We start from the raw sequence: 27,944 nt of genomic DNA, 5'->3' as shown, positions 1-27,944 counted from the left end.
GGGCGGCGGGCGATGTAGGGCGCGGGGCCCGGCGGGGGGCATGAATGGTGCAGCGAGAGGGGCGGGCGCCGCGCTCCCCCCCCCCCCCGCGGCGGCGGGTCGGCGCGGGGCGCTAAGACGTGCGGCGGCGCGGCGCGGCGGGGCGCCCCCGGCTCCGCGGGACGCGGGGCGGCGCAGGGGGACGGAGCGCGGCGCCCGCCGCCTCTCCCCGCCGAGCGCTGCCAGCTCTTCCTGGAAGCCCCGGGCCGCGCGCGGCGCGGTGAGTTCATGCCCCGCCTGGCCGAGCCTCAGCCCGTGGGAGCTGCGGAGGCCGCCGCCCGCGCACCGCCCGGTCCCCCGCGCCCGCTCGCCGCCGTCCGGGGGTCTCTCCCGGGGGCCCCCGCCGCCCCCTCGCAGGTGAAGATGTGCGTGCAAAGAGCTCTGGTGCTGCTCTCGCTGCTGAGCTTCGCCACCGTCAGCCTCTCGCTGTCCTCCTGCACCACCTTGGACCTGGACCACATCAAGAAGAAGAGGGTGGAAGCCATCCGGGGCCAGATCCTGAGCAAGCTGCGGCTCACCAGCCCGCCGGAGACCGTGGGGCCGGCCCATGTGCCCTACCAGATCCTGGCCCTCTACAACAGCACCCGGGAGCTGCTAGAGGAGATGGAGGAGGAGAAGGAGGAGAGCTGCTCCCAGGACAACACCGAGTCCGAGTACTACGCCAAAGAGATCCATAAATTTGACATGATCCAGGGCCTACCCGAGCACAGTAAGCGCCGGGCGGCCGGCCGCGGGGCAGCCTGCCCGGCGCCCCGGGCGCAGAGGAGGGGCGGCCGGCCGGGGGCGAGGGGCGCGGAGGCGGGAGGGGGACGCGTCTCCGCCGCCTGCGCGCTCGGAGCACCGGGAGGAGGGCGCGGGGCTCGGCGGCGGCGGGTCGTGGGGTCCTGGAGCGGCGGCAGGCCAGGGCCCCGCCGGGAACAGCGAGCCGAGCCCCCGCCCGGAGCCCTGGCATCGGGGGGAGGAGAGGCGGCAGCTGGGGGCCGGGGGCGAAGGCACCGGTCTGGCGTGGGGTGGCGAGCAGGTATCTGGACTGCTCCCCGCCGCAGAGATCCGCGCAGCCCGATCGGTGTGCGCAGCGCCCGCCCCGGCGGTCGGGAGGGCCGGGAGGCACCGGCTGGAGAGCCTGCTGCCTGAAGAGCCTGCTGTCTGGGGGACACCGTCGAGGGTGCTGCCCGCGTATCGTGGGGGTTCGGAGAGCGAGTGGAAGGTAACGGGGATGCCGAGCAGGTGCAAAGCAGGCGGTGATGTGAAAGAGACCCCCCCAGAGGGGACACGGGCCTGGAGGAAACATGACAGATGCGGAGCAGGTGCGGAGCAGATGATGAGCAGGCCCAGATGCGGACACTAAACAGATTCAGGTGCAGAAGCTGAGCAGATGCAGATGCAAAGACAGAGACTGAGCAGACGTGAACCCCAAAGAGACTGCAGATGCTGAGCACGTGTAGGCACGAGCAATCGTTTCGGTCTGTGCTTAGGATTCCATAGGACTGGAAGATGTTGGTAGGCACGCAGCATACCCCCAGCCAGGGTGCCCTCCTGTGATGCAGTGCAGTCTTGGGGACGTGGTTTGAACGCCAGCAGTTCCGGGGAGGAGCTGTGACTTGGTGCAGGCAGCCTCAGAATACAGTTGCTCTGCCAGGCTTATGTTAATCTTGACATACGATGAGCTGGAATAAGAGCTACAATGTGGTAATGCAACAAATTTCACTTAATCTCTAGCAGACTGCACTCCATATGGTTATATGATTAGCTCTTCGCTCAGCAGACACCAAGACTCGAGGAACAGAAAGTGCACAGGGTATAGCAGCTTACCCGTATTTCAACATTTTTGACCTACTGTAGTATTGTTTGTGAAATTCTAAAAAATATTTGGGGAAACCAAGTGTCTGTGCAAAATAGTATAGCCATGCTATGAAATGGTGTGTATGGGGGAAGGAAACTGGGAAAGCACAACAGCGGGAACTGAAGTGAGAGGACTGGATTTGGATAAAGTGGAGGGGAAAGAGGAATGACGACATGTGGTGCATGAGAAGGAGCAGCGAGGAGGGACTGTGGGTTGGGGGAAATTCCTGTGGAAATGAATGAACCTGTCCCATGTCCCCGTAGGACACTGGGGCAAGGTGCTGAGCAGCGGGTTCAAAAGACTAAATAGTGCCGAGACTGAATTCGTGGGAGCAGGCAGCATAGGTGCCATCACCCAGAGAAGCAGGGAACTTTGGAACGGGGTGACACGGGGAGAGACTGTCTCCAGACAGGCCGTGGTGTCGAGAGACGCACTCCTTTTGAAACGTGGGGAGTTTCAGCGCTTACACCAGGGCTGAATTTGGCCCCGTGTCTTCAGAAGTGGCTGATGTTCAGCTTTCCCATGACTTTGTCCCTGTGCCAGGTGGTGATCTCAGAGCACACTCTGAGCCAAAGCCAGTCTCCTCTGGGGGGGAAGGGGAGGACTGCTCCATTGAGGGAACTGCGAGGATGATACAGACAAGTCTGAAATGCGTGTGCACACACGCACACGAACTGTTCTAGCTCCAAACTGTTAGTCAAGCAGCTCGTTGGCTCAGAGAACTCATCCTTCTCAAACACTTAAGGCCCAAAAGTGGGGAGAGCTGAGGAGCAAAAACTGCAGCAGGGAGAGCCCCATGCTTCTAAGGAGGAAGGAGATTCAGGACCAGGTTCCCCATCCCTGCTCTGAGGTGTTTGGTGACTCACCGAATGGCCTTTCTGCTGTGCCTCTCAGAATATAACTCAGTCCAGACCAGCCATTCACTTCAGGGATCTCCTGAAGGGGGATTCAGACACCCTTAAGCGCTGACTTGGTTAGATTCAAGCTCAGAGAGCATCTGCAATGGTCCTGCAAATGGCTTTGCTTACCTTCCTGAGTTAAAACAAATGCCATTTTCCAAGCCAGCTTGGGAGACAAGGCAATTAAAGCCATGGGTCACTGTGGGTAAGCATCTCTACCCTCCAAACCTGCTGCCTGAAGAGTTCCAGAAGGATCAATTTTTTTTTTCTCCAAAGTTATACAGCTTTGGCGTGAAACACCTTGGAGTATCAGGCATATAATATGGAGTGAGGCAATACCTGCTTACAGACAGCCTTCCCGTCCTTGACATTGAACTCTGACCGTGCAGCCATCACCCTTCTTGGGGCGTCCCAGAAACACCAGTTGTGTAGGATCGGCAGCACGTGTGGCACCTGCACATTGCTGAGAGCAGTGGTAGGAAGAGGGAAGCTCCCAAAAGAACCTGCTCCCTGTATGACATTGTCCACGCTAAGAGGTTACTGGTCTCATCATTTGTGCAGTCAGCAGCTCTGGGCTGTCTGGGCTCCACAGTAATAGCAGGGTTGGATCGTGAGGGTAGATCCTGTTGTGTCAGACGTAGCCTGGTGTGGGTGCAAAGCGCGTCACAGATTCCCTGTCTCCAGGCTTGGTTACAGCTGCTGAGTGTTGTGAACTGGAAGAGCTTGCAGGAATATTGCCTCCAGGCTTTGTTCCGTGCTGGTAGGTTGACACATCCGGATTCCAGTGTGATTAACAGACCTGAGCTGGGACTAGACCAAGTTCCCTGAAAAATCACCTCGCCCCCTTTGCCTGTGACTTCTTGCAAAAAGTACTTTGCCCTGCAGCAGTCAGTTTCCTGGGAGTGAGACCTATATCCTGGACGCCCCGCTATGACAAGCAGGCTCCAACCTCACAGTGTTCAGAGTGAAATGCGCAATGCGGCTCCATCTCCCCGTCACAGAGGGCTTGCTCCCAGGGTACGAAGGGAACATGAAACTTCTTAGGGAAGATAGCCATTACTGTTTCTACTAGGAGGGTCTCCCAAGACACCAGCACCTTGCTGGTGAAGTAAGTAGGTAGAAGGCCATGTGGGGACAGCAGGCAAAATACAGTAGCTACAGTAACCTCTTACCACCATGGCTGCCTAACTTAGCCAGAAATCTTAAGGAGATTATAAACAATAAATTATCTTGTCTCCCATCTGCACTGTGCTGTAGGACCAGATCTGCAGTCTCTAAATAGATTGTCAGATAAAGCGCTACTGTTGGAAACAGATACTGGGCTAGACTGACCACTCGTCTGATCTAGAAAGGCATTTCTGATGATTACTGGGACACCCCTCATGGACAGGCAGTTGGGTCTGAAATGGAAGGGCAGGCTGTTAACAGCACTATTAATAGGCCTAGGAGTGCAAAACAGCTTAACGGGATATTAAAACACAGTATCTGCCTAGGTCTAGGACACAGAACGGTTATCAGTGTTAGACTTCAGCTTGGAAGATGCCTTTGGGCATTTAATGAGATCAGAGCTTGGGTTTTCTGCTGTGCTTCTCTGTGGCATAAAACCTAGAACTGGTCACAGTGGTGGAGTCCCCACAACAGGTGTCCTCGTGTGGCCTGGCGTACTCTTTGCACTGCAGGGTTGTTGGGCTGAGCATACCAGCTCGCAGCTGCAATGGGGCCTGGTCTCTTGGGGTTACCGAACAGCCATCTCTTCAACAGCAGCCAGAGACCTTCCTGTATGGGAAAGCTGTTCCGTTCAGTAGTACGAATGACAAAACCTCCTCCAATTAATGTCCAGTGTGAGCATCCAGTCATTAGCTTATTGAGTAGAACTTCAGCACACGGAGAAAACATCCTTGTAAACTAGCAGGCTCCTGCTCGCTGGATCCAAGTGCAGCACAAGAGGAAGACCTTCATCTGCTTGGAGGTGACTCTGGAAGTGCATCAGTGTTGCTCAAAGCAGAATTTGGCATGGGGGGTGAACCTCTGCGCTCAGGCACTGTTTCACACTAGCCCACTTTCAGAAGCTGTTTCCCTGGGGAGACAGTGATGATGTTGTGAAGAGAGGGGCTGACTCCAGGAGTCTAACTTGAAGGTCGCTTCAACTAGGGCTTCTAGCCTGTTTGTCAGACTGGAACTGTGGCTGGGAACAGGTGGTAGTTTTTCTTTCTGTTTCTCTTTTTGTTTTAAAACAACTGGAGTATCAGCTGACATAAGAGCCCAGTTTTGCATTGGACAACAGTCAGAGGTCATATGAGAGGCTGTGCAGGGCTGCAAACAAACCCGCATGTGGGCATAGAGCAGAAGCCGTCTTGTCTGAAGGAAGCCTTAATGATGCTAGAGCCTTGAAGGCTAACAGAGGTCGACAGGAGAGAAACAACAGCGACGACAAAGACTTTTCCATGGGACCAAAATGGTCACAATGAAGAGAGGCTTGTTTTCTCTTGAGGACTCTATTTTGGATCTCATAGCTTTTACCTGCTCTCTTTTGGGGCATCTATGAAATGCATTTTTCTGTTCAGCAGGCACACATCGAGGCAGAGAACTGCTGTTATTTCCTGCCCACGTATCTGATCTCTGCAGGCCTCTCAGCTCTATTACTCTTGTCCTTGAAGAACTCTGCATCTAGTACTATTCGTGAATTCCTTCTCCAGGTCATGAATTAGACCAGATCTTAAAACCCAGTTCTTTAAGTACATGCTGAATAGCCACTGCCCCAAAAAGTCTTCTTGCTTTGTGGACACTTGGCTGGCTTTCATTCCAGGAGACAATGTCAATGAGATCCAACGGCAATGGGATCACCTCCTACATGGCTTCAGTTGTCCAGCATGAGCAGAGTCACACCATCATCGCTATTGGGAATGGGCCCCACTAGCTGCAAATGAGGTTGCTCCATTGTCTTGGCTGGGGTTGTCATTTTGGATGAAGCAGACTCATGAGCATTAGCAACGTTTGATCAGAAGAGTTAAAAGAGATAATTTTAAAAATACTGTAGTTGATCTCTACTGATTCTCTGGCTTGTAGCATTGAAATAATTGTGGCAGTAGTGGGAACATTTTGCAAAATGTTGCACTGTAGACCAACTTTGCGTGAATTTATCCCGTGTTATCTTTAGCTAGATAGCCATGCTTCACAGGTGGCAAGATGTTTGAATGACAGGCCTCTGCTGGAAAGCTCTTTCTCAAACAGTATTTATTTGAGATCCCACCCCTCTGACCTGTGGTTCTCAGCCTTTCCATGTTTCTTTCTCCTAGATGAATTGGGCATTTGTCCAAAAGGTGTCACCTCCAACGTGTTCCGGTTTAATGTGTCCTCGGCAGAGAAGAACAGCACCAACTTGTTCCGGGCTGAGTTTCGGGTGCTGCGTGTGCCCAATCCGAGCTCCAAACGCAGTGAGCAGCGCATTGAGCTCTTCCAGGTGAGTATTCTTCGTGCCTGAGCCCAGAGTAGCTTGGCTCCTTAGTGGTTGCCTCAATTGATACGTGCACGGTCACAGAACAGAGAGAGAAGAAATCCCATGCTGTACCCCAGGCCTCTTCCAGAGTATGCAGTGATTCAGTCACCTTTCTTTCCTTTTACGGTGTGGCGCTGTCCTTTTCCCGCTCACACTGGCTGGCGGCTCTGGGCACCCTGGCATGGTGCCCACTGCAGCTCTTTGCTGCACCAAGAAGGGGTGCCCCTCACCAGTGGAGCAGCCCTGAGCCTTCTGTCACACCTGTATGCCTAGGTCTCTTGACAGTTTTGTTCCTTTGACTGTCGCAGTACAGCTGGCGCTGGTGCTGGGTGGAGCTCTCTTTCTTGTCACTGATCTACTAGCAAAGTAATGCTTGCTTTCAGTGTTGAGCATGAATGTGCTTTGGGTGGCACATTCCCACAGGCTGGTGTCTGGCCACTTTGCAGTAAGAGTGCAGCTAAAATTGCCCTGTGGCTGGTAGCTCTTGAGGACTTCCTGGAATTCAGCTTCAAAGGTCAGAGCAGTTTTCCACCAGATGACACAGCTGACAAGGAGGCAATCCCAGAGCTTCTCCATAGGTTCAGAGCTCTGTGGAGTGAACCTGGAGTCCCACAGCAAGTAACACCTTGCATAGGCTGTGGCTGTTTGTCTGGAAGCGGGAAGAGATGTCAGAGCAGGGGGAGAGGTCTCCAAACCTGATCAGCCCTGCTGTGTTCTGATAGAAGTTGAAGAGTGTAGGACACATGAAAATGCCACAGTGTAGGACTCAGTAGGCTTGCTGGGCAAGGGACCTGTGGTAAGATGCAGTCTTGGCCACAGTTGGTTCCCCTCTGAAATCCAGACCCAAATTCCACAGGTGTATACAGAAACAAGACCACCCATTAGATCAATTGCTGTGTGCTTCCGCCTCTGGATATGTGCCCTGAAACAAGGATGAATTGAGAGAGGTGGGCTGCTTATGACACAGAAATAGGCGTTGTGTAGATCTCTGGAGTCCAGGTTGGTTGTGAAGCATGTACTTCTAACCTGTGCCAGGATATTCCTGGTGTCTCACTTGCCAGGACCAACCTTCTGAATCAGTTTTTAGCAAGCTGTGGAAGAAAAAAGACCCAAGGCTATACCTTCCTTATGCGCGGCACTGGCTGATTCTCTCTACCACTCCTTCTGACGCAGATCCTTCGGCCGGATGAGCACATAGCAAAGCAGCGCTACCTCAGTGGCAGGAATGTGCAGACACGGGGCTCCCCTGAGTGGCTGTCCTTCGATGTCACCGAGACTGTGCGTGAGTGGCTTCTGCACAGAGGTAGGGGTCTTAGCTGGACTGGGTGTTAAGGCGTCCGTAGAAATGTGGATCGATATTGTCAGGAGTATCTCTCTGCTCCCCTTTTCGCAGGAGCTTAGCTCACGTAGAGGACAGCTTCTTTCAGTCTGAGAACAAGCCTTCGCCCAGAGAGTTACCTCAGTGCATGATGTTTGCTAGATTCCTAGCTCTGTCCTGGAGTCCCCACTGTGTAGCTCTGTGGGCTGAGTCAGCACGAGGATTCATCCTCCGGGGGAGGAGATTGTTTTCACTGAGAGATGCTGGAACTTCTTTTGATTCCTCCATTCTAAGCCCAGAGGGGACCCCTCTGCTTGTCTAAACTGTAATCTGTAATACATAGAAAATGAGGATTGCTCTGGTTTAATTTTCATGTGGACTACAGCAAATCTAGTCGGGGAAAAAAACAGCAAGGATCCTGGTTTCTCTAGCTGTTTACTGCTTGGCAGGTATAAAGGTGAGGAAATACCAGAGGCTGACACACCTAGACAGACGGAGGCTTTAGCGCTGCAGAGAACATACCTCTGCCACCACTGGGCAGCCCAACAGATAGTTATGGGGCAGCTCCCATCAAGAACACTGACCCCATTCACAGCTGGAGCACAGGCACCATGACTCACAGCTGGATTTGCCTCACAGATAGAAGCTAGGTGCCACTGAAAAGTGGAATGCAGGTACTGGCAAGCAGCCGCTCCCTGGAAGAGTAAGCTGTGAGCTTGTAGGCTTCTCCTTTTTCAAGCAGTCCAAGTTGTGTCCTGATGGCTGGAGTTCAGGGCTGGAACTGCAGCGAGCTCCGGGCAGGCACACTAGCTGACAAGACATCAGAGAGTATACAGTGCTTAGGAAAAAAGGTGCTAGGCACCTTGTCAATGCCCTGGGGAGCCAGATGTTTTCATTCATGACACAACATAAAAAAGAAGCTTTCATAAGAGTCTTATGTTCCCTTAGTCAGGCCCACACAGCATGACTGGTCCAGGAAGTTATTATGAAAATAGACTTGCCTCTGGAAAGTCTGTGTGACTTAGACTGCTAGCAGTTCAACAAAACAGGAGGTTGCAGCTGCTGAGAAAAATGCTTCCAGTGAAATTACTTGTCCATATCCAACTTGCTTATTTTCAGATCTCTCCTGCAGACACTAACCAGAAGCCAGATAGTAGACAGGTACTGAGGATGGCAAAACTGATCTAACACGGATGCTGCAAGCCAGCTCTTTGAAATACTTGTTTTCCAGTGGAGCTCCTTGAAGCTCACAAATGCTTTTGGATGCTGAATAGCCTAAAAAACCTAACTAGGAGCACCCTTCTCACCTGCCCAGGAAGCTCTCTTTAGCAAGAGCAAGGCTTTTGGCCCAGGTGAAGCTCTAGAGTTCTGCTTCCCATTCTCCTTTTCAAGGCAGCTTCTGTTCCCCAGCTCTGAGAGCACCCCTGACTTTGAGAATGACCCACAGTCTAGGAGTCACCTCAGCGTGTGTCCTCAGCGAAATTTCCCTGCACCAGGAGCTGTCCCAGCTGAGGAGGACTGTTTCTCACAGAGTCATCTCCTTCTTTGCAGAGTCCAACCTTGGCCTGGAAATTAGCATACACTGTCCTTGCCATACTTTTCAGCCCAACGGGGACATCTTGGAGAATTTGCACGAGGTCTTGGAGATCAAGTTCAAAGGTGATAAAGAACTGGGTTAGGGGAGTCTGTTGGGGAAGGGAAAGCCTGGAGTAGCTAAAGGAAAAAACGGGGTCCTGCTTCGCTTATTTGAGCATTTTATGTTGTGTAACATTTGTCTTAAAGCAAATGCATCTGGGTTTGCATGTTAATTATATGGGTATATCCACTTTGTACTCGGGTTAGAAATGGGAGAAAAGAAGTGCAGGCTCCATGGGTTTGCACGAATGTCTGCAGAAAGGAATAATCCTGCATTTCAGTGCCTCTCTGGGAAGTTCAGCTTGATGCCTTCTCAGGTTTCCACGGAGGCTCTGCTTTCCAGTTAGGGTGACTGAAACACAAGGAAGTCAGGCATCCTGTGTGAGGTGGCCCAGAGAGTCAGTGGCTTGGCTGGCCTAAGAACTAGGAACCTCCTGGCTTTCAGCCCTGGTCTGCAGCCACTGGCCCCCACAGGCTCCATTTCTGAGGCTGTTCTGCAGAGTGCCAATGATCTGACATCTTCTTTAAACCATTCATCTTCCTGCCTGTCCTGGGACTGAAGCCAGGAGTGAGTGGGATGGATTAATGGCCCCACCAGCAGTTTGCAAATGGTAAAACAGGTGGCCCATAAGCCTCTATTTCACGCCTGCAGCAGTCAGATTCACCAGGAGTAAAGGGGTCCCTGTGAGGGAAGAAGTCCCAGAGTAAGTGGACGTGATGCCTGAATCCCTTTCACCCAAGAGCAGGCATGAGAGTGTTAAATGCACTGAAGTCTTGTTGCATCCTCTGCTTGCACACTGACTTCTTGTTTGCGGATCGTTTTTCTCTGAAGGCATTGACAGTGAGGATGACTATGGCCGTGGGGACTTGGGGCGCCTGAAGAAGCAGAAAGATTTGCATAATCCCCACCTCATCTTGATGATGTTACCCCCACATCGGCTGGAGACCCCAGCTTTGGGAGGCCAGAGAAAGAAGCGGGCCCTGGATACCAACTACTGTTTCCGGTAGGTGAGAATCCTGCATGGAGTCACCACATCCCATGCCTGAGGTGGGCAAGCCTGGTGGGACTCCATGCCACTAGGAAAGGCAGAGCTCTCCAAGGGGGCCATGGGTCACCGTGGTGCCACTGGGGCCACATGAGGAGCACAGCTCAGCCAGCTGCTCCTTGTGGTGTCCAAGAATGGGACTCTGGCCAGCTGAGCAGAGGCACTGCATGCTTCTGGCTGAGCCGCTGGCTAGAGGGAGACTTCCAAGTGGCTTCCTGGAGCACAGCCTGGGCAGGGACCTGCGGCAGCCCCTTGCCAGCTCCAGGTGCTGAAGAGCAGCTTGGTGCTGCCTCCCTGGGCCAGGGGTGAAGCTGTCTGCTGGCAGGCACAAGCAGTGCCAGGCTGCTGAGCTGCCTGCCACTGCTCGTCTGTGCCGCACCACGTCCCACTGGGCACTGCTGGTACTTGTCTTTCTGCTCAGGAAGCTGCAGCACACGATCACATGTAAGGCCCCTCTTAAGATTCACTGCGTTTCGATGCTGTGTTTCAGGAACCTGGAGGAGAACTGCTGCGTGCGTCCTCTCTACATCGACTTCCGACAGGACCTTGGCTGGAAGTGGGTCCACGAGCCAAAGGGCTACTTTGCTAACTTCTGTTCGGGCCCTTGTCCATACCTCCGCAGCGCAGACACCACTCACAGCACGGTACATCCCGTATATTGTCCTGTCAGGGCTTGTGGCTGTGACTCCCCCTTCCTCCCTAAGTCTGATCATATCTGGTCTCTTCAAAGCAACAAAAGCAGTTCAGATTAATATTTGTAAAACAACGTCCAAGGAAACTGCAGAAAAGAGTCTAGGAGGTTCAGCAGGGAAAATGTGCTTCTTTTGGAGTCAATACTGAGCCCATGCTTCCAGCCAAATGCTGAGGAGGAGGAGGATGCTGCTGTCTCTTGGATAAGATGTGAAACAGCAGGACTGATGGTTTTAGGGTACTTACTTGGTGATGGCCAGAATATGAACTGAATTGTTCACATCAAACATCAGCTCTTTGTAATTATCTTTAGCCTAAATTTCTCGTGCAGTTTGCACTGGACAGAGGATTTTTCTACGCTCTGTGCCAGGTTGTCATGCAAAACTGTTGTGCCATGGCACACAGTTGCCATATGCTACCATAGGGGTAGCTGTAGCTTGAAAATGAAGGGAAATTGTGTCCATGTCCAGAAGTGAACACAGGCATGCAGTAAGCTCTCCTTTCTGCACAGGCTTCCTTTCCAGCTGTATAAATCCTGCCTGACCTATGGCAGGGAGAACCTTACTAAGCAGTGAGATTCATGAGTGAAAACTGGCAGAGAGCAAATGTCTTCAGGTAACTTACACATAACCTCTGTTTAAGATGCATACACTAGGCAGTCTTTTGGAAGAATAACACCTGAGCCTGGCTGCCGTCTACAGTGGAAGAAAATAAAAGCAATAGAAAAGCACAAGTACAGGAGAGTACCAAGGGGAGATGACAGACTAAGGAGCAGACAGTCCATTGCTGAATCAAGAAAAGCCAAAGAAAGTCCTGTAATTCCATCCATAGAAGAGAAAAGGAGGCAATCTAGCAACTTAGCTTCACGTTTCACTAAAAAATTTACTGGAAAAAGCAGATTCTGCTGAAGAGCAGATAACTAGGTAAAGATGATATTGCAGAAAAGATGCTAACGTTTTCTTGACAGCTTTAGAATCTGCACAGCAGCAAGGCTCGCTGAAGCGCAAGGACTAATCTCAGTGGCAACAGTCAGTCTATGGGAATGAAGGAGTGAACAGATGCTGGGTATTAAGCACAAGACAAAGCAAGGGAATGAACAGCTTTGAAACGGTAATGGGCATGTAGCTTTACCATCTGGTTGTCCTGAGAAGCTCTCTAGTAGAGAACTGGACTGAATCAGTGTGAGAGAAAGAAGATTTTAGAATGGTTCCTAATGTTCTTTTCTTGAGCAAGAAAGAAACAAATCAAGCATTAAGGTCAGCTTAGTGGTCCAAGAAACCTTAGAACAATATAGTTGCTGACAGCTTGCCAGCACCACCTAGGAAAAACATTGAAGATTTCTCACCAGTCTGTTTAACCTACTGTCTCTGTTGAGTGGCCCCAAGAGCGTGTGGTACAGCCAGGGGTACTTTGCTCAGTATCCCAGAGAGCTTCTACCAGAACAACTGTGTAGATCTGGAGAGGAACCTGATGAGGTTCAACAAGGGCAAGTGCAGGGTCCTGCACCTGGGGAGGAACAACCCCATGCACCAGTACAGGCTTGGGGTGGACCTGCTGGAGAGCAGCTCTGCGGAGAGGGACCTGGGTGTCCTGGTGGACGACAGGTTAACCATGAGACAGCAGTGTGCCCTGGCTGCCAAGAAAGCCAATGGGATCCTGGGGTGCATCAAGAAGAGTGTGGCCAGCAGGTCGAGGGAGGTTCTCCTTCCCCTCTACACTGCCCTGGTGAGGCCTCATCTGGAGTACTGTGTCCAGTTCTGGGCTCCCCAGTTCAAGAAAGATGAGGAGCTACTGGAGAGAGTCCAGCGGAGGGCTACAAGGATGGTGAGGGGACTGGAGCATCTCCCCTACGAGGAGAGGTTGAGGGAACTGGGCTTGTTCAGCCTGAAGAAGAGAAGGCTGCGAGGGGACCTAATAAATGCCTACAAATATCTGAAGGGTGGGTGTCAGGAGGATGGGGCCAAGCTCTTTTCAGTGGTGCCCAGTGACAGGACAAGGGGCAATGGGCACAAACTGAAGCACAGGAAGTTCCGTCTGAACATGAGGAAGAACTTCTTCCCTCTGAGGGTGACGGAGCACTGGAACAGGCTGCCCAGGGAGGTTGTGGAGTCTCCTTCTCTGGAGATATTCAAGACCCGCCTGGACAAGGTCCTGTGCAGCCTGCTGTAGGTGACCCTGCTTCGGCAGGGGGGTTGGACTAGATGACCCACAGAGGTCCCTTCCAACCCCTACTATTCTGTGATATTCTGTGATCTGGATGATAGAACAGAATGTTTCTTTAGCACCTCTCATCCCCAAAGACTGTAAAGTAGTTAGCATACAATGCGTCAGACCCTGTTATACCACAGTAGTGCAGGTGAGATCATGTTTTGGCCCCACAACTCAAGAAGTCGCTTACCGCTGAGAAGCGGCCACCTCTGGCAAGAAACATGGCAACTGTTCTGTAGTGGTTACATGGCTGAAGTGTACAGTCATCTGTGGGCTGGGGCCAGCTGGGAGGAGGAATCCAGTGGGGTCCCACAGGACACTCTTCTGGCTCCAGCATTATAGTGTAATGACTTGGAGGGTGGTGTGGCGGGAGAAAGCATCGGACAGTTCAAAGCTGGGAGGGAACTGTGGATACGCTAGAGGACTGGCATCCATCCAGTGCTATCTAGAGATGTTCGTTCTTCTGGTTTCTTTAACAGAACCCAAGACAGCGTTTCCCCAGGCTGGTTACACTCAGCCTTGTTAAAAGCAAAAATTGTGACACTATTGACCATGCCAAATTAGAGATGACAGGAGACAACTACTTGCACTGCTTCAACCCTTAGTCATAGCCACAGAGCAAGGCTACTGCAATTAAAAAAAAAAAAAAGTCTGAAGAGTCAGGCCAGGGCAGGTGAGACCCTTTAGAATCAGACCATGATCAGGAAGTGACAGGGGAGTATTACTTGCCTCAGGGAAATACGCTCTGATGAGCATAGTCCAGACACCTAGAGACCTGTTGGCTTTGCAGACCCTTCACGTCCTCAACCAACTTAAACATATTCCTGACTCTGTCACTGCATTTACTTTGTTTCTGCAGGTGCTGGGCTTATACAACACGCTAAACCCTGAGGCATCCGCTTCGCCCTGCTGTGTCCCCCAGGACCTGGAGCCGCTCACTATCTTGTACTATGTCGGGAGGACCCCCAAAGTGGAGCAGCTCTCCAACATGGTGGTGAAATCCTGCAAGTGCAGCTGAAAGGCACCCTGGCCCACCCAAAGCCAAGAGAGAAACTGTCAGCACCCACTCGCCTGCTCCCAGGCTAACACAAAAGGAACTGGGGGTCAGAGACTAGGCATGCTGAGGGCCAAGTGCCAAACCCTGTGGCTTAGGGTCTGGCAGCCCTTGGGGATCTCTTCTGAGATTTCTCAACATTTCTTGATCTTGTTGGCAGTGACATGTTCCTTCTGGGAGTTACTTTGGTGACACGAAGGCCACACTCTCCAAAATGGCTGGACAGTTGGTGCGGAAGAGAACTGGTGGAGGAACTGCTGTGTATTTGAATGCTGTGTGGTTGAGCTGGGAAAGCAAGGGAATGAGAAAGAGCAGGTGAAAGGGGAAATAGAAATGGGGAGATGTTTTCTGTTACACCTTTAGCTATCTTAGGACCTCAGCCCTCCCCACTGGCCTGAAGAAATAAAGGTTTCCCCTGTAGGAGGAAACTTTGAAAGTTTCCTTACAGAAAGAAAGTGCACCAAGAAGGGAAGCTGCTGAGAGAAGAAATGCTCAGAGATACACTTAGACTTTTGTTCCTCAGAGCTGTGATCCAGGAGTCCTGCAACTGAAACTGCATCTGCCAGACCTGTAAGTTCAGCTGGCAGGTCCTGGCTACTGGTTTCTAAATGCAAACTGCAAGGCTCTCGGCCAACCTGCTGAGGGTGGGCAAATACAAGGAAAGAGGGTGCTGAGTCCATTTTCAGAGGGACTGATGTCTCTATTCAGCTCTTTTCCCTTCCTGGAGTTTCTGAGATGGTTTCTGGGTCAGCGCAGGAGCAGTATCTGTGGGTACCTGAATATTGGGCCTATTCATTTGTGAGCTGATGCACCCTGAGGACCTCTTGTCTGTTGTGGTTTGTGAGGTCCTTTGGCATGTGCTGCACCTGTTCTGTACAATGACCTGAGCGTGGCCCAGGCCTCACCTGCCAAGACTTAAAAAATAGTAATCTCAAAAACATTGTAAAAAATAAATATTTGGGGGGGGGGAAGATGCTCTTTTTTTTTTCACGAGCAAGTCGTTTGTTGGAGGGTTAGATGGTTTGCTGTTTTTAAACTACTGCTGTGGCATAGTCAGTCTTAAAATCTTTCCCCTTTCCAAAATGTCTCTTCAAAGGAAGAGACAGAATTTAGCTCAGCCAGAGCGCCCCAGAGTGGAAATTCCTTGGTACCCTCAAACAGCCTGGTTTATATGTGCCCTGTCCTGCCCTAGTCTTTCAGACATGTACGTCACCTCTGGCATCTGCTTTTGGTAGATTTATATAAAGATCCCTTCAAATGTAAAACACTTCCAACAATACTGGTTGAATAACCAGGGCTGTGCAGTTGCCACAGCTGACAAATGTCCTGTGTCCATTTGAGTATATATGGTCTGCCACTACAGCCTTGTACACACAGGTGAATAACACACCTCTCCTCCCGATCTACCACAAACATTGCAGATGCTCATAAAAAGCTCACAAATGTTGCCCAGGCAAGAAATCAATGTACTCTTTTTAAAAGCATGGACTTTTTCAGCCATAGATGCTCCCAAAAGTAAGAATCTCTGGTGTTTGCATGCCACGTGAGACTCAGAGGCTGCCTCTCTGGCTCTCCGCAACTACTTAAAGTCCTGTTCTAGAGACCACAGAGGTTCCTCCCTGTCCCTTCCCCATTCCTGGACCCCAGCAACTGACTGTAAAATGAGACCTAGCTGGTTAATCGCTTGTAGCCAGGGCTCCTCATGGTCAGCTCAGAATTCAGCTCTTCTGTCAAGCACTTCACAACAGTGGCTGCTTCCATATACCTCACGTGAGGCTGCCGTGACATGTAATCTCAAACATCTTAATAAACTCTAAACAGCCCTTCCTGCACCATCACTAGCTGGCTAGAGGTTAGCAACGGTGGGTCAGTGGAGGGAGCCTACCAGCCCGTGTGACATTTTGGCTGGGGCACAGATGCTCTAATAGAGGCACTCCCCAACACTTAGCTTTAGCCCTTTCATCTCTCTGAGGCTCCCTGACCGGTCATCAGTGTGATGATGAAAGGTGCAGCTCTGCACAGTCCTGCAGCACTATGGTGTTCCTGTGCCCTGTACAGCTCTCCATGCCCATGCTTCCCCCCTGCCTGCCCAAGGAGGGAGCAAATAAATGCATTACGACCACACTACGACCACACTACCGTGCTGACAGACAGGCCAGAAATTAAGTGGCTGCACTGGGGGGTGGGGGGAAATGCAGATGCCAATTAGCTTAGGAATTCTCTGTAATCTTTTAGCAGCAGCCCCTGGGCAGGTTTGTTTTACAGGCTGTCGTCTGTTCTTTGGTCATTGTTTCTCCTGAGCCCTGCGCTGGCTCTGCTGCCCATCCAATTGAAGGCCTTCCTTACTATTAAAAGGGGGGGGGGGGGGGGGACCAAACAAGGAGGGGGAGCTGCAAAGAGCTGAGCTAGAGCACTTGCACAGCTCACAGTCCTACGTGGCACTTGGAGCACATCAGAACCACCCACGGATTAACCCTGGCAAGCCCCGTGAGGTGGGCCTGTCTTACTAGCCCCTGTTCACTGCTGCTTCTCAGAGGCAGGGAGGGGTGGCAGAAGGATCAAGCCACTTGTATCCTTGGAAGGGAGGCAAAATGACAATGGAAAATAAGGGGGGAAGAGTCTTGGGTTACCTGACCAGTGAGGACACAGGCAATCTCATCGGTGCAGTAATCCTTGAAGTCTATTTGTTACTGCTTCTCTGTCCAGCCTTCTGTTTCCCTAGCAACATTTGAGAACTAGATTTGTGAGACAGGATCTGAATTCATTTTCTTACAATTAAAATAGCTTTTCTAGGGGTGTTTTAGCTATAATTCAGTGACAAACTATACTATCTACATGGGGTTAATAACAGATTGAATACACTGCTGGGCGCAGGCTTACCAAAACGTTTCAGGACATGTGTGTGAGAAGGCAGAGGGCAGGTCTCTATATGCTCTGTTACTAGCTAGCAAACGGAGGAAGACAATGGGAAAGAAAAAGTGGCATCTTCACTGCCAGCACTGAATACAGCTCCCAACAGTTCCCTTTTGTTGTTCGAAGGAACAAACAAAAGCTGATGAAAACAATCCCAGCACACTTTCTGTCTCTCTAACAAAGACCAATGGTCAGAAAGAGTGATAAAAACCCCATTCTGTACTGCCATAAGGCAGATCCTACACAGATGATCAAACGACCGTCTGTGTAGTCCCTGCTTCTCTATAGCATACTCTGTCACAGCATGCAAGAGGCCTAGACCTGAACTTGAACACCTTGTTTTTCAGGCTCTAGTGCATGGTAGAGCTCTGCAAGGAACACTACTTCAGTAAGTACAGGAATGTACGCTGATATTTCAGCAAAGAATAGTCTTTGCAGACTAAGCAAGTCTTTGTTCTCTGGTCTTTGGATTGGACAGTCTCTATCTATCTCACTGCACCTACAAAACACAGTAACACATCCCTGTTATCACTGTGTGAAGGGAGATATGCTGCTTTGTGTTTCACCTTTCCACAACCGACAGACATCAATACAAACAGTAAACAAGATGGACCGTTTCCAAAAGTAATAGAAGATACAAAAGACAAACATACCTGTGCACTCCTCTGGCAACATCATAGCTCTGTTCTGCTCTGTCCTGTGATGTCTCATGCCTCTGTTTGTTGTAGCTACCAAATTTCCATTCTCTAAGTTCACAGATCCTTTTCTTATTTTTCTATGCCGCTCTGAAGCTTTCCTTACCTGTGATTACAGTGTCCTCACCATCAGAGCAGAAATACCAGAGGTCTCCAGGCTCAGACTATTTCGCAAATGAAATCACTATAGCCATCCCATGACAGAAGAGGATCCATTGCAATGTCTTATGAGGCAGACAGAGTCCATGGTCCAATGCAGGGCAGATTCAGTACCACAGGGTGAGCAGGATACAGCTCTAAGGCCAGCTCCATTGTGCAGAAAAGGTTTCTTACTCACTACAATTGTTTCTAGCGGCAGGCAGAACATCAACTCCATAGTACTGGGTTGTCTTCTCTTAATACGTGATTGAAAGGCAATAAAATTAATCAAGAAAATAGTTTTCAATACAGATGGAGCCAACAGTGTGATATCTACACACTTGCAAAACTATACTCATTTGTGGCAATGCAGAATAATAGATGGTTGTATGGGCTGCACATAATCTACATTAATTGTGGTTTAGAGTAGGAGCAGCAATTTGGATACAGTGCAAGAAGGAAAACATGCCTTCTAATTCTTTAAAAATAGCATCCATTAATTTTTTTTTTTACATTCAAAATCACTAAAATATATTGGTCAAAAGCTGTATAAAATTAATAACTAACATGCATACTATGATGTTTAGTAAAAGAATGCCTGGACTTCCAGGTCTCTGCTTTACCAACATTTTCTTTTTGCATACATGTAAGCCCTAGTTCATTTTTGATGCAGCACCAGAAGTGACAGATGGAAGCAACTAAGCTCAGGGTGTTTTGTACTCTCTCAAACAGAGGCTTCAGATGCCCCGTACAAATGCAAGATCCTTTATCATGCAATAAGTCCACACAGAAGAGATGAGACAGCTTTACTCATTGGGAAATAGATTGTCTTATAAATTAACTCAGATATATCAACAAGAAATACAGCAAATTAAAACTGCTGATTAATGGTTGCCATTCTCTTACATCTCTAAATGACAGTAACGCATTTGAGATGCCATTTATGCCCATAATTTCAGAAAGAATATGATACGGTACTTTGGATGTCACAGTGTGTTTACAGCAAAGATTAATTTCAAAGATTACGTACCTCAGTTACTCAGCTGCTTTTAGAACATCCTTATCTAGGGCTAGGTTGCATAGGGAAGATGGCAGAGATGGTCTGAAGGCATTCAACCAAGCAGCTGGGCCTTTTCCAGTGCTGGGGTATGATTTCATGGAACATACACTTAGGGATAAGGACCTTTATATCTAGTACAGAATAGAGGTTTCTTTACAGCTGTGGTTTGTGGTAAAAAAACCCACCACATTATTGTTTTCCCACATCCTGCAGACTTGGTGAACAGCTCTCAGGCAGAAACTCTGTCCCCTGTGGTATAAGCTGGCATTGTTAAATTATACCAAGGAATATCAAGCTTTCAAGCAGTATCTTCTGAAGACAAAGATTTACTTCTCCTCCTTTCAGGGGGGTAGTGGTCTTTGTGCAGGGGATATTCTTCATCTCTCATTCCACGTAGTTGGCTAGGCAAGATGATACCTCATTGCTGTCCACAGAGACCAGTGCAAGAAATAATTACACGTAGGGGGTATGCATGTTGCAGAAAGCAAAGGTGACTTCCTTTTTTGGTCTGCCAACACTCAGACATTTCTCACTAGCTGTTTACAGATATTCATTCATCATATACAGAAATCAGCATGAGGCATTATAATACATCATGGCCAGTGCCTGTACATCACTTGATGAAAGAAGCCAGCTGGGTCATATCAAACCAGAGATTTCCTGACATTCTTCAGGAAGGATTTATTTTTTCTCCTGAAGTTATCCTCTTCAGGAAGCAGACAAAACAAAGATTTGCTGTGAAGCCAGGGGCAAATATTACAGGATTTGTGCAATGCACGTAGTGTAATGACTGGGGAATGTCTTGGTAACCATGTTCTGGTCCTTTCTTGAAACAAAAATTTATGGTCTTTTGAAACGCTGAAACCCTCTTGCAGGTAGACTAGATGCTTGAGATCTTCCCACTGTTTTCAAGGATTTGTAAGAAACTCCACTTGTGGGGGAAAGCAGTAGCAGACAGTCTGACTCACAAGAAGAGTCTCTGGAAGACATCCAGCTTGCAACAAGCTGCCTTGCGTGACACAATTTGACATCTACCCCCTCAAAGGACACTTGCTACAAAAATCTCTAACTATACTTTAGGATCTGAAGATCTCATTTGTATAATACCATGCTACGTGCTCTACTGTGCTAATCTGAAGAACTGGAAAAAAACAAACAGAACAAACAACAAAGCAAAACAAAATGAAGAAGATGGCAATAAACTCTCAGGGGAGTATGGTGTGTAGTACCTACTACCTACACACTTTGGTGCGTCTACCTCCCAAGTAGATTGACAGCTGTCCATCTGCACACCTTGAAGAATGGAACAGACATCTATTAAATATATCTGACACAGCATGACCTTTCCAGAAAGTCATATAAATAAGGCAAAACCACTTTAAAAACATGAGGCAACTCCTTTATAGTAATTACTGAAAACAATGGGGAAAAAATCCCTTGTCATTTTTCTTCCCCAAAAAAATTTTATAGTAGAATGAGGGAGTGATGACAGTCAAGCATTTGGACTTGGCAGTAGAGGAACTCTTCACAGATCCCTTCCTGACTTTTGACTTGGTAGTGCTCAAGACATAGGGGTTAGATCGATAACCCCAAAACATTTTTTTGAGGAGATTTTATGACTTTTGAACATAACTACACTGAGTATAGTAACTTGTCTCCTCTTAGTCTGAGGGAAGGAGACTACCCTTTATGGACTGGACCAAACTCTTTCCAGTGGTGTCCAGCAACAGAACAAGGGGCAACAGGCACAAACTGAAGCACAGGAAGTTCCAGCTGAACATGAGGAAGAACTTCCTCGCTTTGAGGGTGATAGAGCACTGGAACAGGCTGCCCAGAGGGGTTGTGGAGTCTCCTTCTCTAGAGATATTCAAAACCCACCTGGACATGGTCCTGTGCAACCTGCTCTAGGTAAACCTGCTTTAGCAGAGGTGTTGGACTAGATGATGTCCAGAGGCCCCTTCCAATGCCTACCATTCTGTGATTCTGCGATTTACCATTGCTGTAACTATGGTGAAATGAGATCTTCTAAAATACTCTTGCAGGGACACCAAATTAAACTAGTGTTTTGGGGTTGTCTCCTGTTGCATATCCCAGAACACCAGTAGGCAAAAGGCCAAATACAATGCTGAAATTGCTTTTAGAGATAACAGCACCTCTTCCACCTGCCCCAAACAAATTATAAAACTTCTGGTAATAAAAGATACATTTTTAACAGCCCCCAAATTCTTAACAATTTCATCAAATTTGTTTTTTTAAGGCCAATTCCATTTGATTGTCTGATAGGTCAGATAAAGAAGCCACTCCTTTTCAAAGAATATAAGTTTTCTCAAGCTCATTGTGCGCACTGTAGGCACGGACTTGTAGAGAAGAGGCCATGTTAAGTATACTCTTTTTTCACTAGGGAACCACTATGATTCACTGAATACCACTGGCAAAGGCTTCACACCAGGGTCTCCACAATGGTCAGCGATTCTTTCCCTTAAATTTGAAACAGCAGTAAAAACTCTTTATCAATGAGGGCCAGTAAAATCCTTTTTTGGTAAGGTAACAGACAGAGCAGACTCCTCAGGGCCGACTTCGTGTCTTGTTTGTCACCTTTAGTTCAGTGGAGTTTGTCCTCTGTGTTAAAACTGCATAGAAAGGCTGTTTCAAAAACTCATTTCCTAACTACTCATCTCCATGGCAGCAGGGAAACTTAATCTCATTCTTTGGAAAAGGACAGTAGGGTTCTAAAGTGGGAAGTGAGTAGTTAGCCCTCAAGTACTTTGGAAGATAAAGATGGCGAGAAATGAAATGTGTATGAATGAGAACTTCAGAGCTTCAGTTAGTGATAAGTATTTTCTTTTCCATATTTAAGCGATTAACCATTTACAAACATCATATTATGGAAGACTTCCATACAGCAACCTTCTTTCCCCCAAAATCACAACTGTCTAGATGTGGATCTTGGTCCTCTATGCTCTTGTAAGAGCTTCATCATTCTGAAAGCCTTTGCAATATATAGTGCCCACCCAGGTGAAGGTGGAGACAAGCTGCATGTGACAACTTGGCAGATGTCAGCAACAGAGACTTTTCTTAGAGAACCCAACACGACAGAGTGAATTCTGGTGGAACATGCTGCTGTCATGGAATGCAGCTTTGCCTTGGCTGATCTAAGAGGCTGTACTGCAACAGTCAAAATAAAACATCCATACAAGTCTGACTACAAGACCATCTAGCCCACCTCACGTCTCTGACCGTGGTCAACAGCACGTGTCTGATAGACAAGCTAAAAATTGGAAAAGCCCATTGTGATACTTCCCCAGTATAGCCACTTGAAAAGTCTTAGAAACTTCCTTCTTGGTTTTTAGTTTTAATATTTAATATGCCCTAACAGATTACTTTTTCATGGATTTGTCCAATTGTCTTTTCAAACTACATACACCTTTTCGTATCCACACCATCTTGTGACAAAACATAGGTCAATTACACACTGTGGAAAAAAAAAGTGCCCCCCCCCCCTTTTTTTTTTCAGTTTGAATTTGGTATCTGTTAATTTCATTTGATGCTCCTACTTCTTCTAGTGGGCAAGACTATGAACAATTACTCCATTTTCACTTTCTTCCTTACACTTGTCCTTCCCCATTTCTTTTCCAGTTAACCACTTTCTGCATGAAGAGAACTATGAATATTAAGTTTTGTGCTCGTGGTATAACCAATCTCAAGGACTGTTTGACTGACCTGATTCTGTAAAGATAATATAACGTCCTCCTGATGGTTTGGTGTAAACAAGGATGCCCTAGCTCTAGAAACATAAGGTTCTAGAAAGAAGAAACAAGAGGTCAAGTCCCAGGTTTAAGTAAAGCTCAGAAGCTTGTTTAAGAAGATACTCATGACAGATCCACAGGAATAATGTGTCAGAAAGGAAACACTATGAAGAGGATCAATCAGACAGTTACTTACTGCAATCAAAAAATCGAACTATTTAAACACCAGCAAATAACCCATCTAGATTCAAACAGTGAGCCCAGGATTATCATGAGCAGCAAAAGTAGGACTGACTGAGGAATAAAGTCCCTGGCAGTTTGATCAAGTAAACCTTACAAAAATAAGTCAGGAGCCAGACTACTTTTGTTTCCAGCAAATAAGCCAATATGGCTGGAACTGTTGCATTAATACAAGGTAGAGGCCTGAAAGAATGCAAGCCAAGAATCCAGTCTGTTCTGTAAACTCATCTGTAAGTCGATGATCTCCTTTTGCAGGTAAAGGAAGAGGAATGGTCCAGCACTGCCAGCTATTCAACTCCAGGCACATGGAGACTATCCATATTTCGGCATGAGGAAGAGGCACAGCACTGACATTCCAAATACTAAACAAAAGGTCTTGGTACCAAAACCTCCTGCCGCAGTGTGGAACCAGCATCAGAGATATGTATGTTAACCTTCCAGGCATCATAATGAGGAGCATTTCCAACAAACTGTGATTGTCCAAAAGCATATCTAGTCTTGAGAAAGGAAATTTCAGTATGTCTTGTTGGCATCCAAGACTAAGTGGTCTACCTAGTGTCACAGTATGATTTCCTACTGATGGCACTCACACAACTCGTGAGGCTGTTTTAAAGGCCAAGATGAACCATGTAAAAGTGAACTTAATACTCCATATACTGAGTACAAGTCAGCTGCATCTGGAGACGAGAGCATCTAGTATCCCTCCCTTCATTTTTATGTTGTGGTATGCTCATCGCCTAAACATAGCACAAAACACTTGTATGAACTCTGCGTTACCTCAGCCTCCAAGGCTTTGATGTGCACTTTACGCCTTTCAAGACTAACAAGCCTGATTCTCTGTCATTGGAACAGGCTCCTTAACATAGAAGTGATGCAAACACCACGCAGTAGGAGAGAAGAGGACCCCTTAGTTACATTTATCCAGTCTCACCACTGAATTAGATGCTGAATGATTGCTGGGGCTTTTTATTGGTAATTTTCTTTTCTCACAATAAACAAAGACACTTTCAATGAAACTCACTGATGAATACAGGGAAATAAATGTCATAAAAGCAGAGACAAACTAATCCTCACTTGAGGAGCATGTACATAATTTTACTCCCTTCATGTGCAATCCAAAATGGTTTGCTATTCTCCTTTCCTCCCTGGTACTAGTTAACACTTCCTGTAAAATGCCTTCTCTCCAAGAAGTGTGGAAAAAAGTTCTGTGCCTCCCCAATGAATCTCTTAACTGAAGCACTCTCCAACAGGTTTCTGAAAAGGGGCAGACATGGAGGTAGCAGAGCTGCAAAGTGACAAAAAACATATGCTATCCTTCAGTACACAGTATCCACCATGCATGAAGACATACACAGACTCCAGGCTAAGCAGTACAGGGAGATGGAAGAAATAAGTGGCTGGAATCGCAGGATTTGTTCCTCATTCTCTATTACACATGCTCCGGAGCTAACAGCATTTGTGCTCAGAGCTGGGATCAGCAGATGCCCAAGGCAAAGGAATACTACTATTTCCTTTGATGCTCTGGCTGCCCTAACAGATCCTGAGGCTGAACAGGAGTTCAGGGTCTAGGTGTTTGGCTTGAGGTAAAGGACCAGTCTTGATATCCCTGTTTGTTTTTTTTAATGTGTTGGAAGCAGAAGGAAAATTTTCCAGGGACAAAGGATGCAAGACTTCACTGCTGACAAAATTAATCCCTTTGAAATGAGGGTTTTAGACTGCAATGTGCATTTCTCTGAATATTTAAAACAACCTTATCAAGAAAAGATGTCTGATACACTGCTACTAAGTCACCACAGTTACAGATGTGGTGCTGGCTACTTCTGACATGCAATACAAAGAAGTTCAGAAAACATGCTGGCTGTAACTGAGTACAAATCACTATCCCAAAATGAGTGGGTGGGAGACTGGCACAGCTGACAAAGCAATTAAGCTATGTTCATAATAAGCCAGCACTAATCGGTAATTTGCCAAGCAAAAATTTAAGAATGCTGTTTCTGCCAATGATCCTCTGAAGACAATTACCTTTCCTGGGCTAACTGTGCATTTAAATCTCTATTCTCCAAACCTCTCTAGTTTTCAGTGGTGGCTGTGACAACCTGAACAAAGCAACTAGACAACAAAACCAGAGATGAGAGTGCCACAAGGATCACTACTCGATTCTGCACATGAAACCCAGTGGAATAAGGATAACTCCAATCCCCTGGGTGCAAGAAAGGAATGGAATCCATTAATTACTGAAGCTAAATCTTACAGGGAAATATCGCCTCTGACAGTTCTGGAACAGAGCTGGAAGCTACAGCTGATACCACACATGGCAGGGTAGGCTATGAGAATACAGACCCAAGGTCTTGAAGCCCACAGCTGCTAAGGATGTGCAGAAATTTGAAGTAACAACTCCTGCAACTAAATTTTCACTAATCGTGAGCCAACAACTTGATGCACCAATAGAAACATCTATCTCGGAGATCCATGGGTGGAATTCAATGATTACAGACAGAAGAGACATGATCTGAAAGTAACTTCACAAGATTTTACAAATCTCTTGGTCACTGATATGTGACAGCGGCACAGGCAGCAAACAAATGCTGTGCAGATTCTTGAAGAACACAGCTGAAAAACGCAGAGAAAGTGAACAGGATCATGACTGTCTAGGAAATGACAGATAAGCCAATGAAGTAAGAAAGGGAACAGCGACATCAGAGAACTACATTTTGGATAAATTAAGTATTCTATGCCTGTCATATGCATGAGTGAAACAGAAATAGAAAAATGCATGTTGTGTCCTATGAGTTCATACCTGGAGCAAGCGACAGTGAAACTAATAGGGTATGAACATAATTATTTCATCTTATCACAATTTATCCGATCTTGAATGACAGACAATATGCACAATCCAAGAGTGAACATGAACACAGTAATTTCAAGAGAAAACAGTTTCCCCCTCTGACACTGTTTCTTCTGTCAGCCATTTGGCTTGATCAGTATCTATTTGCCAACACATGAGAATGATCTCTTACCACTGACTATACAGGCTAGAAGTGACAGGGCAGCTGTGGAATAAGAAAACAAGATCAAGCAGGCTGTTAGAACCCAATCTCTGAGGGCTCTGATACAAACAACATGAGATTTTGTGCCTTTTGAGAATTACAATCATACCACTTGCCGTTTGACAAGGCAGAAGTTGCAAAATACTGTTTTCCTTTAACCTGGCACCAACAAAGAGCCAGAGCTGAAGCTGCTTCCTGTTCATTTTAAGGATGGGTGGATCTCCTCTCCAGTACATTTTCCAGCTGCTGATGTTGTTTTCTAACACAAGCAAATTAATTTTCATAGTATTAGGCAAATTTTAACTGGAGTGCTTCACCAAGCCACTACTGCAACTGATAGGAGCCACCTGGGCCTTAGGGTTCAAGCTTGGGTCTGAAAACATCAGCCAATTTAAAAAGTTTATAAAGCCTAAACAAATAGAAATCAAAATACAAAAATAAGCCACACAGAATATAAGCATGCAACAGTGAAACAAAGACAGATTTAAAATCCTATCCAATATAATGACAGCAAATATTTTGGGGGTGTGAATTAATAACTGAAATTATAACCAAAACAAACAAAAGAAATTACTTTATTCAAACCGATCATTTCTATGGCTCTGTGCCAAAATTCAAGATGGCAACCAACACGGATGTCTCCAGTTGTATGTTCTAATATTTTTCTCTGCTGATGGTTGCCATGTGATGACAGCAGAGAATCTTGGCTGTTACCAGACTCGGACAGACTGCAATGGTTGAGCAAATGAGATGATGTTCAAACTTGGACCTTAGGAAGAACAATACAGATAGCTGGAGGACCTCTGTCATATAGAAAGATCTCACGGTTAGTGATCAGGAAGAGGTGGGAGGAAGGGACCCCAAGACTTGACAGCAGAAGCTCTCAGAGGCAATCATTCACCTCAGTTTGCAGGTGTATGACCAGCTTCCACAGACATTCAGATACTCTCCTCAGTGAGTTGTCCTCTCACCAGGGCCTCCTCTTCACTCTTTCCTCAGAGTTATGGGAGTGTGGTGGTATGAAGTCACTGCTGCTTCTTCCTTTGCCCCATGCTTGAAGCAACACCCTGGATTCTTCACCTGGTGTTCAGTGTCAGTCCTTCTCTGTGAACAGAGGCTGCAAAAAACACAAAGCAAAGATTCTGAGTAATCATGGGGGACTGTTTTGCAGGAAAAACTGCTGCACTGCTCTGCAAATCTCAGCCATCACCAGAAATCTGAATCTCCCTATCACACATCCCTACCTCTTTCTACAGTAATAGATGAGATCACAGACCGTATGACAAAACCTAACTTAATAAGCTACCGTGTGAAAAATTACTCTTGGTGTTCCTCTCAAGCCCCAGAATACCTTCTTCACTCTTCACCTCTGACTCATCTCTTCACATCCTCCTCCAGTAGCTCTAAATCATTCTCCCATATCAGTATGCTTTGCCTCTTTCTTTGTGTCTTTTACTGATTTGCTTGCATGGGAGTCTGTTTCCCCACTCCAAAAGATGCCGACGACCTTGGTGCAGAAGAGAAGTGGGTGTGAAAAGGTTGATCTTTAAAAGAAACAACACGGGGATAAGGAAAAAAATTTTTCTTCCCATTGAAGAGATAAATTTTAATTCTACACACACTGCAACGTTTCCCTACTTAGGCATGTTATGGGAAAAAGTCAATGTCATCTTCACATCTTTTACTTAAACATCCTTAGACAGTCCTTTAAAAGAAAAATCCAAAACACTTAGAAATGTACCAATTTTATTTTGGACACTTCACATTTTACAGCTAATCTAGTAGGTAAAGCTTGTCCTGTCTATTTCACATATCAGCTTGCTCCTAAACATGAGTGACATTTGTTGAGAGCTGTTTATTAAAAATATTGCTATATT

General features: G+C 47.4%; 2 protein-coding genes across 6 annotated transcripts in view; one reads left to right on the top strand and one right to left on the bottom strand.

Annotated features, from left to right (window-relative positions):
- The first annotated feature begins 29 nt into the window (after positions 1–29).
- Positions 30–16,363, top strand: TGFB3 (transforming growth factor beta 3). Its single transcript, XM_009939789.2, is given in 8 exon segments — positions 30–83; positions 85–748; positions 6,078–6,241; positions 7,451–7,580; positions 9,147–9,254; positions 10,063–10,234; positions 10,767–10,920; positions 14,034–16,363. Coding segments are annotated over 8 exon segments (1,590 nt in total). The 5' UTR covers positions 30–44; the 3' UTR covers positions 14,193–16,363.
- Positions 16,364–18,794: 2,431 nt separating this feature from the next.
- TTLL5 (tubulin tyrosine ligase like 5) overlaps positions 18,795–27,944 on the bottom strand; it is a 150,530-nt gene continuing 141,380 nt past the window's right edge. For all 5 annotated transcript variants that reach the window (XM_075425856.1, XM_075425855.1, XM_075425858.1 and 2 more), the window contains one exon: positions 18,795–27,184. In XM_075425856.1, the coding sequence (XP_075281971.1) occupies positions 27,144–27,184 (41 nt within the window). In that variant the 3' untranslated portion in view covers positions 18,795–27,143. The remainder of the gene's footprint in view (positions 27,185–27,944) is intronic.

The sequence above is a fragment of the Opisthocomus hoazin genome, chromosome 7, assembly GCF_030867145.1.
Source record: "Opisthocomus hoazin isolate bOpiHoa1 chromosome 7, bOpiHoa1.hap1, whole genome shotgun sequence".
NCBI classification, from domain to species: Eukaryota; Metazoa; Chordata; class Aves; order Opisthocomiformes; family Opisthocomidae; genus Opisthocomus; species Opisthocomus hoazin.
This window is presented reverse-complemented; position numbering and strand designations above follow the sequence as displayed.